The following is an 11,307-nucleotide window of genomic DNA, read 5'->3' as shown; positions in this document are numbered from 1 at the left end:
ACCCATCCTAAGAGAAACTACCAAAATTTTCTCACTCGACCCCATAGATTACGATGAATCCATTCGAGTAATGATCAAGTTCATCTCCCATTACCCCATTTTTGTTCCACTTACTAAAACTCCAAACCCTCAACTTCCATTATGCATTCTTCACACTGCCTTTGAAATAATCGAGATTGAAGATGGTGTTCTTGAGACCAAAATCACAGGTAATAGGTTCGTCCTTATACACAAGCAAACATTCCTCAAGGATATCGGTATCCCAGAAAACCCCAAGGCTTTCAAGTTCATGAACCCCAAAATCGGCGATTCCCGGACTTTGGTCTGTGTTGATGCATTTCATCCTTCAAGAATTATCAGGGAAACATGGTGGAACTGACACCATGATCAAGTATTGGCTATACGTTGTGTATAGCATCTATTCAAGTTGAAGCAACATTGTTGACTTGACCGAGGTCCTATGGAAGGACTTTCTGAAGTTTGCCATCAAAAGGAAGCCAAATGAAATATCGAGTCCAAGATTCTAGGCTCTGACCCTCCAACAGCTTTATAAGAAGAGAAGACATCCCCATCGACACCAAACCTAAAAAGGTACGTTTTTCTTTCATGGCCATTAAAACATGTAGGCTTCCGAACCAGACTTCTTTTGGACCTATACGTAGGTTGCCACAACACATGTTGGCAACACTTCCATCCTATTCTCTTTTTCACAAACATCATTTAGAGGCCTTGATTGTGTATGACCCAACACAATCTGCCCCGGTCTCAAATGAACAACAGCCCTCGGATGTGAACAAACCAGTCTCCATTGGTGGCCGAAAGAAAAAGATGGTAAAATGAAAAACATCACCCACCAAAGCTCCAGCCAAAAAGAGAACCAAAGTCAGTGGTTCCTCTCAAAAGGAATCATACATTGACATTCTGTCTGACTTTGGACATCCGATAACCCCACCTGTCCACTCTTCTGAAGTACCCTTCGGAGTTTCAAAACCACACACAAACACTTATGGAGAGTTTGCACATAATCCATTTCCATCTTCCAAAAAGATGGTGCATGTGTTGAACAAAGTTCCTTGAATCCCCCTGAAACACTTTCATATGTCTCTTCAAACATTCCTCCTTCTACACATGTACAATCTGGGGCTATTGCCTCAGATTCCAAGCTTTCGGAAGCTGGAGTTGTCCCTCCGACTTCCAGAGCCCGAACTGGTCTGATACCTTGTTCAAGTAAAGGACAATCGAGTACTACTGATGAATAATGGATAACTTTGTTGACAGGGCACATACTTATCATTCGGAGCTTAAAAGAGCTCAAGTGGAGTACACCCTTATCTCCATGCATAATAGGGCCATCCAGAGCAACTTGCCATTTTCAACTCTAACTGATAAAGAAACAGATCAAGAGCCTGTCTCTTCCGAACTAGCCCAGACTGTAGCTACAGGAGAAGCTCACAATACCACAATCATCTCAAATGATTCTCCTCCGGAGTCTCCACATGTTGAAGCTTCCCAGCCTCCATCAGATAAAGAACATTCAACAGAATTCATGTTTGATGATGATAATGCTTCCGTTAGTGCTCTTCCCATCTTTTCAGCTTTCAAGTCTTCGCAGAAACCATCCTCTTCCAATGCAGTTTATGAATTCGGCCTTTCCTCATCCTTCTCGCAACAAGAAGAATAAGAGATCAAAATTGATGACCAAGTTCAAGACACTCAAGGAAATGAAACAGAAACAAACCCCCCCTCCTCAAGGCAACAAAACCGAGACATACCCCCTCCTACCGAACCACATGATGACAAAGGTGGTAATAACAATGATGATAAGTCTGAGAGTTCCACCTCGGATGCCGGCTCCTCGGATGAGAACATTGCTGATCCGTTTTCCCTCCTGGAACTCCGAGACAATGTGGCAAGTTCTTTCTTCAAGGTCGACTCTCTTGATAAAATTATGGCTCAACTCGACTCAAAGCTTGATAAAAAAAAGTCTCCAAACTTGATGTTATTCTAAATATTTTCCAAGATTAACGAAACTAGCCCCTCGACGTCAAAAGAGTGAATCAAATTAATCAACTCATCTCTCTCAGACTCAAGCATACTTCGGAGGAAGTTGAACACAAGTATAATGACAGACTTGATCACCACATCTCCACCACCACTAATATGCTCAAAATCCACGACGACATTATCAATGTAACCAATGATTTGATCAAACAAACTCATGTGCATCATGAAAAACAAATCCAACAGTTCGAGAAGGAGATTAAGAAGAAGGATGAACTCAACTTGATAATGCAATAGTCCTAATCAAATTGCTCCGAGCTTGTTCGAACATCGTCGACGTTCCAAACAATAAGTTCGATGAAACTACAATCACAACCACGGATGCTGACTTTCCATCTATCAACCCCAATGACATTCTCATAATTGCTACTCACCCTAGAGATCGTAAATACAATCACTCGAGCATCGGAGCCTACACTACTGTCACGAACTTCCTGAAGGACTATGTAATTGAATTCTGTAGGTCCAACATCGAGTTTGCACACTTGTTCAAAACTGAAAATGTGTTGGAAAAGATAAATTATGAATTGACTGAAGCTCAAATCTTGGCAGAAGGTCCAATTGAAGAACCTGAGCTCGGATACGTCTATCTGAAGAAGACCAACCAAAAAGAATTCTTCCAAGTTCTTGATAAACATCTCGCTCCTTCAACCATCCTCCAAAATTTCATCACCAATGCTACCAAAAGTGATGCTCCAGAGCCTATGAAGAAGAAGTTTATTGAACACCTTAAATGGTATCTGGAAGTCCGAAGTTGGCTCCATAGTGCTTACCTTTTTATATCTAAACATGCCGATTGAGTTTACTGATTGCTAAGTTCACTTACGAGGAGATTGTTAATACATAAAAATTGATCCTCTAGCAATCCAAATCAAAGAAAATCCGAAGCCACTTAATTCCGATATGTGAAGTAGATCTAAAGCTCTTTTTTTATCCGAGATGAAGTATGTATGAAGTTAGAGTCTATATAAGCATTTAACGCTTTTTGTCTTTTGTTGATGGGGTTAATATTATAAAAGCCCTAAATTTTTAACCCGTAATTAGAAAAAGCCCTAATATTTTTTTTATTATTGCTATGGCCATAACTTTTTCACAAAATTATTACTCTAGCCCACTTAACGAGTTTTATGGTTAACTTGGTTAAATTTTTTGCAAAATCAGTCCTAAAAGTTCATATTTGGTCCCTGAGGTTTGGAAAAAATTACACCACATGATTTTTTAACTTTATTTTTCGTTTTTTGTATACTTTATCTATTTTCGGTTTTTTATAAATATATATACATTTTTTATTTTCTTTTTTGTATATACTTTATTTATTTTCACTTTTTAACTTTATTTTTCATCAATTTAATTTATTTACCTTTTTACCTTTTGTTTTCTATTTTATAGTGTATATATAGAGTGTATTAGAGTTTTTTTTTTGTTTTTTTTCATATTTCTTTTCGTATTATATTTTAATTTTTTCATCTTTTTATTTTTTTTCTTATTTGTTTTCCAATTAAGAAAAAAATATAATCCTTGAGAAGCTTATCTTCATGTGCACTTCATGCACCTTTCTTCAATCCTAAACCATTACTACTGCTTGGTGTCATTTCTTTTGTGCTAATTATGCGAATGTTATCCGTAAATATATATATAAACGTGAAGTTCAAGTTCTGGTGAATATTTCTCTATTTATGCCTTAATAACGTACAAAACTCCATGCATAAAACCTAATACACCACCTCTTTAATGATTAAATTGGAAAACAAATAAGAAAAAAAATATAAAGATGAAAAAATTAAAATATAATACGAAAAGAAATATGAAAAAAAAAACTCTAATATACTCTATATATACACTATAAAATAGAAAACAAAAGGTATAAAAGGTAAAAAAAATCAAATTGTTGAAAAATAAAGTTAAAAAATGAAAATAAATAAAGTATATAGAAAAAACAAATAAAAATGTATATATGTTTGTAATAAAAACCGAAAATAAATAAAGTATACAAAAAACGAAAAATAAAGTTAAAAAGCCATGTGGTGTAATTTTTTGCAAACCTCAGGGACTAAATTTGAACATTTTAGGACTGATTTTGCAAAAAATTTAACCAAGTTAACCATAAAACTCGTTAAGTGGGCTAGAGTAATAATTCTGTGAAAAAGTTGTGGCCATAACAATAATAAAAAAAATATTAGGGCTTTTTCCAATTACGGGTTAAAAATTTTGGGCTCTTATAATATTAACCCTTTGTTGATGTAACGGTTCTTAGGACTTTTTCAGCAAATCTTTTAAGTATCATATTTGTCAAACTCATTGTCTTAACTACTCCCTAGATTGTATTTCGGTTTCTACATTGTTCCTCCTCTACTATTTAAGGAGTGAATGTTTCATGTATTAATAACTAAGAATATAATTATTCAATATTCTCTTCACATCAATTCAAACTCTCTTGCAAGTCAATTTATTTCACTTACATTCTACTTATTTTAAATTGTCTTTACTTTGATTATACTTAATCTTTCTTTATTTTTCACTTGAATACTTTGTTGAATCTCATCTTCAAGTCTTGACTGGTTTACCAGACTTGACTGAACTAACTAATTAGAAGCAAACATTGATCTTTAAGGTTAATTCAAGGTTTGAGTTTTCGAACTTTGTCTGCGCATTGATTATTGTTCTCACAGATTTGACCAAGTTTGACCTAAGGGTATTTTGGGTAATTTGAATAGTAATTTGAGATTAGGTCCTTATTTTTTTTGTATAGGTGACCGGTAGAGCCAAAATTTGGAGCAATGATTTGTTCAACTATTTTTCAGACAATGAGGTGAGTTTTCCTCACTGTATTTGTGGGTCGAATGCACCAATGGCAGCCTACTAGGTTATGTATCCTAGTTTGGGATGTTGTTATGTTGTAGTAATCTTATAAGATCTACATGATTATCTCTTTGTTGTTACTTGTTTTATTTGTTGCATATGTCGACATATTGTGGTTGGGATGAGGCAATATTGCTCTGTGCGGAAGCCAACAAACCTAGGAGCAAACCATACATAAGTTGTAGGCCATAAAGTCATGCCAGACTTATGTTGTGGGCTCAGGAGTAAGTCAGACATAAGTTAAGGGCCGGAAAAGCAAACCAAACTTATGATGTGGGCTCAGGAGCAATCCAAACATGAGTTATGGGTTAGGTGGGCAAACCAGACTCGTGTTGTGGGCTCAAGGATAATCCAGTTCGATGAATGTGGACCTAGTATGCATGTTGTTATATGTTGTGTGATGGTATTTTGGGAGAAATTCACTAAGGTTTAGCTTACAGTTTGAGCTTATGGTTTCAGATACTTCAGATGACAAGAGCAAGTAGAAGGCCTAATCGTACACATCATCCTAGATTTTTATGAGGTTATGATTTTGGGAATACTCTTGATTCTTGTTTTATGACTTTTGGAAACTATGATTTTATAATATTTGTGAATTTTGGATTGGTTTAAAAATGAAAAATTTTACTTTGATTTTGAGATGTTACGTGAGCGGTGGAAGAACCTGCTCTGATACCATAAAAAATTCTAATTCTTTGTTATTGATCATCAAAGAAATTACAGAGGAGAGGAGAAGTATATATAAATAGCAAAAGCAATCTAAAACAACCTAATAATAAAGGGAAGCTAAAATAAAGGATCTGCCACCTCATATGGATACAATGGAGGTAGATACGAACTAAATATAGATAAATGTTATGAGATCTAATATAATCATATTATCACGGTGGTCTCGCTATAAGTGGTTATTCGAGTTATGCATCAAAATTGGCTACTTTATTAAATACGTACCCCATTTTTTGGTTATTTCATGATTTTTAATAATAATAATAATAATAATAATAATAATAAAAATAATAATAATAATAATAATAATAATAATAATTATTATTATTATTATTATTATTATTATTATTAGACAAAACTTCAAAAATGTTCCATTTGGTTTCCAAAAATATCAAGTTTAGTCTCTAAGTTCAAAAAACCTTACAGATGGTCCCTGTGGTTTCAAAACTTTTAACAAATGGTCATTTCGGCTCACTCCGTTAGCATTTCACCGTTAACTCATTTTTTAATAAAATATTGCAGGGGTAATTTCATCATTTCAGTTGTAACCTTCTCTCTTTAAAAGAAATTGTATGTCTGATTTTTGGGCAAACCCTTTAGCTTTATCAGGCGTCATCTCTCCTCCTTTCCACTGTTGCTCGACCGTTGCACCCTTCACGACATCTAATCGCTTCTGATTTAAAGATGGTGACTTGCAGATGTGGGAATGAAGCAATGAAGATCACTTCATGGATGGATCGTAACCATGGAAGGCAATTTTGGAACTGTAAAAGATGTGGTTTCATTCGATGGTTTGATCCTCCTATGTGTGCTAGGGCATTGGTGGTGATTCCAGGTTTGATAAGATCAATGAATCGATTGGAAGAGATGGTTGCCATTGTAAGTGCAGAATTGTGGAACTACCAGCTGATGTTGTTTTGTTCATGGGTGTTTTTTTTTGTATTATTTTAATCTCTAAGTATCTTGTGAAGGTTTGGATGGTAATGGAGTTTTGGTTTTTGGTTTGTAACCATTGCAGGGGTTTTTTTTATTTTAATCGGATAGGGTTTTTTTTGCTTTCAGTTTATGTAGGTGGTTTTGGAACTGGTGTTGTTGTATTTGGTTTATGTATCAGATTAATGTCTAATGCATTGGTAATGGTAATGGTAATGGAATGTAGTTTGTTATAGTTCATTGTTCAATTTCTTGAATGTTTTTGAAATGCAATTGTTAAGTGTATTGTAAATGCATCTTTAAGATGGTTTTAATTTGCAATTGAAATGTACAATGTTATTAATTGATCTGTGAAGGGTAGTACACAAAACATATTAATTCATTACCAAAAAGTGCATACACACCATCACATGCAAGGTAATAAAGTTCTTAACACAACCATGATGCAAATTTTTCTAAAAACCTACAACATAAGCATTACATGCAACGTTTTCAAGTTCTTAACACATCTTCAAACAAGTACACATGACTTAAGTTTCTAAATACCTACAACACCAGTATCCTAATAACCACTAAAAATAGTTTTCAGCCCCCTCCAACTTCACCACTGCCTCCTTGCCCTTTACATGTTCTGGAATTGTGCCCTTTGTTATGACACTTTGAACAAGTGTCTGCCAAATATTTCCTGATCAATCTACCAGCTTGGTTGTTTGGCTCATCAACACCCCTCCTTCTCTTCTTCTTAGGCCTCCCAACCTACACATATTGATATACTATAGTTAAAATTGAATTCATTCCATGTTTACATGTATACTATATATCTGGTGTACTTGAAATACAAACCTATGTCTTATGTTTTGGTGGAAGTAAAGTGAATGGGCAGTCACTTTTAGGCCACATTGTACGTCCATTCAATGGATCAATTTTGTTGAAATACATGGCTTTCAATGTTGATAACCTATAGCAAGGATGGACCCATTCATCAACATGTGGGGCATTTTCACCATTTTCAATTTTATCCCATATAGCACAAACAACATGTCTACATGGGAAACCTGTAATCTCCCAAAACCTACAACTGTAACTTTGATCATTCAAGTTTACCACATACTGGTCTTGCCATGTGCTTGCCACTTGGTACTTTCCTGCCCCATTGTATTTAGCTACATACTTTGATGCATCAGTCTTAATCTTTTCAAACAGTGTAGTTGCAGTAGGGGTTAGAAGTCCTTCACACTTATCTATTTCCTTTTGCACCACACATAACCTCTTCATGAGATACTCTCTAATATACTCTAAGCAAGTGATAATAGGTTTATCCCTACCTTCATCTAGCTTAGAATTGAATACCTCACAACGGTTATTCAACAAACAATCAGTATGTGCCCTTCCTGAATAACAGATATTAAGAGAAGACAATTACACATATAGTAAACACACAACAAGGAAGATTAACATTTCTCAATAAATTTCTAGAAACTTACCACTAAAGTGAGATTTAGCCCAAGTGTTTTCTGGGATCTTAGACACCCAAGCATGAGCCTCTTCATTGATCTTCTTCAACTCATCCATTGCTCTGTTAAAATGATTGACTGTTGTTGCTCTACCACACTCCCAAAGCTGGTCATTTAAGTCTTTTCCTTTCCACTGTTTCTTCATGTTTTCCTGGATATGCCTTAAACAGAACCTATGTTCTGCACTAGGGAATACCTTCTCCATTGCTGGTATTATTCCCTAAACAAAAGTCAATGTATGCAACATCAGTTAACCAGATGTATTTAGAAAAGGTAATAAAAAAAGTTAGGTGATACACATCTTTTGTCTATCTGAAATGAAGGTAAAGTTTGAATTTGGTCCCAGATCCAGATCTTCTCCTAACAGTTCCAAGAACCAGGTCCAACTACTTGTTGATTCTGTCTCTACCACAACATATGCTACAAGGTATATGCCATTATTTGAGTCCAACGCTACAACAGTTAACACTTGCCCAGGGTAAGGGCCCTTCATGAAAGTACCATCCAGACCTAGAAAATCTCTTAACCCATATTTGAATCCTAACCTCAATGTACCTAAACAGACATATATTCTTCTAAAAGTTCTTGTGGTAATAGACAGGGAGGTTTCTGGATACACATCAATCTGAACTGTTGTACCAGGATTAGTGTTGAGTAGCTCCAACACATAATCCCTCAAAAATCCATAATGTACTTGGTAGTCCCCACTAATTATACGCTCAGCCATTGACTTTGCCCTAGGAACATTTTGCAATGACATTCGTACCTCCAGTTTCTTGCACAACTCTTCGTGTAATGCTTTCACTGGAATTTTAGGGTTACTCTATATTTGTTGAACAATTAAGTTTGCTACGTATCTGGAAGTGCAAGCTTTAACCGCCCTTGTTTGCAAACATTTATGCTCATCCTGTACTGTTTTCACCAACCAATCCTGATTTTCATTAGCCCTCGATATTTGGACTGCCCATGGACATGTACCTTTATTGGCAATTACATCTTTACCCTTGCACTTTGCCCTACTTCTAGTTGAGGACCCACCACCATCAACTCCTGTTGAAGGCTTACTTACAACACCTTTACATTTCACCCTAATCCGGATTTTGTCATTTTTGGCTAGGTATAAAGACCTCCTTGTTGCTACAACATGTGAGTTCATGTAGTTTTTAACATCAAGCTTGGTTTTGAAGACATGGCCAATCTGAACTGGTTTAACATGAACCCCTCCATGTGAGCATGTACTTGACTTACTCAACTCTTTTAGCAGTCTCTTCCTATCATCTTCATGAAATCCTGCAAATTGATAATCATCAGTGGTAATAACTTCTAAATCATCATCAACCGTGTGAATCCCTTCATCTTTTGAATGATTGTTCAAGATTCCATGTTTATCTACATCAACAACATTATGGAATTCACTCATGTCTACATCTACATCAAATTGTATGTTAGACTCATCCACATTGTATTCACTGTCATCAGAATCATCTCCACTATCCTCAGAACCATGGCCACTCTCAGAGTAGAAAGCCTCTCCACTATCATCACTCACCATACCCTCTAGATAATCCACTTCTGGTTGTTTTTCAAATGAAGTTTGAACATTAAACTCAACATCATAATCAACATAAAGTGAGTAATCCTCTATAAATGGTTCATAGTCATCAACTGTTGTAGTATTAGCTCCATCATCAACTTGGCAGCTTGGTTCCTGTACATGGTAAGTTCCCAATGGTTCTTCAGTTTCAACTGCACTAGTGATCACTTCTTCTTGAGTTTCAATTTCATGATTCACCACTTCCTCTTGAATGACATGACTTTGTTTGCCTTGTGACCTTATAAATGGTAGAATACTCTTTGAGTAATCATGGCCTTTATCAACATCTAACACTTGTGACTGCTCATAATCAGGGTTCATAGACTTGTTTAGATCAAGCTTTCTACTACATGATCCTGCTTCTCTCCTACAAGGTTTCTTTCTATTCATTTCAGGTGACACACTATCAGACTCTAACTCTTCAATAACAACTTTAGAAGGAGACTTGTAATAACTAGCTACCCTTGTCTGACCAGTTTCAATATACACCTTAATAAGTCTGTGTTTAGGGACATATGATACCATTTTAAGTACATCTTGATCATTACCTAAAGGCATTAAGCCATAGTCCAAAGGGTATTCAGGGATACAGAAATGGTAGTAAAGGGTTTGCTCAGTTTTGTACCCTAGTTCTCGAACCATGTCGTCAAGCTCATGAACTGAAAATAAATCAGTGTCAACATCATCTACATATGCTACAACACCATCAATGTATTTCCTTCCAAGTGCTTTGGTGAAGACACCACTGTAGTGTATCTTTAACGTGAAATAGTTGTCATAACCTTCTGTAAACACAAAAAAAGAAAGAGTAAAATCAATGATTTCCTTACGTCAACACAATAGACCAAGAAAAAACAAGTTTTGTTGTAGTATTGTACCGTATCTTTTTCCTAAGTCCTCCACGGTTACAAATTTTTCTCGAAAACACCATATTGATAGCACCATTGCAATTTCCGCAGCTTAAAACCCTAAATCCCAATTTCTGTTCTTGCTTCTACGATGGGAATGAACCCGATGAATACAGATGTAACTGGTTATCTTCTTGGGAGAGGGACGGGTACTGATGTGTAAGCAATAGGTAATCATTTCATATTAAAGAGAGAAGGTTACAACTAAAATGACGAAATTACCCCTGCAATATTTTATTAAAAAATAAGTTAATAGTGAAATGCTAACGGAGTGAGCCGGAATGACCATTTGTTAAAAGTTTTGAAACCACAGGGACCATTTGTGAGGTTTTTTGAACATAGAGACTAAAATTGATATTTTTGGAAACCACATGGATTAGTTTTGTCTTATTATTATTATTATTATAAAAAAGTTAAAGACAAAAAAGAGAACTTGAACAAGTAACCTCTAATTTATTAGGATGTGAAAACAACAAATTAACAATATTTTAAGGTAAGACGCGCGGAAAGGAATAATTTGTATGGGTAATAATTGGCAACTTTAATAAAGTTAGGATATGTGAGTAGATTTAGGCATAATTAAATTAATTCTTACTGATTCTACATATTTTAATACCCTATGTAATATTAGTATTCTTACTGATTCGACTTATTTTAATATCCTATGTAATATTATATTATATACTAAATAATGCTTTAAGTCAGGATTGAA

The 11,307-nt window shown here is 35.3% G+C and overlaps 1 protein-coding gene across 1 annotated transcript; it reads right to left on the bottom strand.

The window, feature by feature from the left end:
• Window positions 1-7,422: 7,422 nt before the first annotated feature.
• Window positions 7,423-8,298, bottom strand: LOC145067385 (uncharacterized). The gene is made up of 2 exons (XM_079014538.1): window positions 8,064-8,298; window positions 7,423-7,970 (listed from the first exon to the last, which is right to left on the bottom strand). Exons 1-2 carry the CDS (start codon window positions 8,296-8,298, stop codon window positions 7,423-7,425), a joined length of 783 nt encoding a protein of 260 aa, XP_078870664.1.
• Window positions 8,299-11,307: the final 3,009 nt, after the last annotated feature.

The sequence above is a fragment of the Lactuca serriola genome, chromosome 8 (assembly GCF_051521515.1).
Source record: "Lactuca serriola cultivar US96UC23 chromosome 8, Lser_US96UC23_V15, whole genome shotgun sequence".
Lineage (NCBI taxonomy): Eukaryota > Viridiplantae > Streptophyta > Magnoliopsida > Asterales > Asteraceae > Lactuca > Lactuca serriola.
Note: the sequence above shows the minus strand (reverse complement) of the source record. Positions and strands in the feature narration are given on the sequence as shown.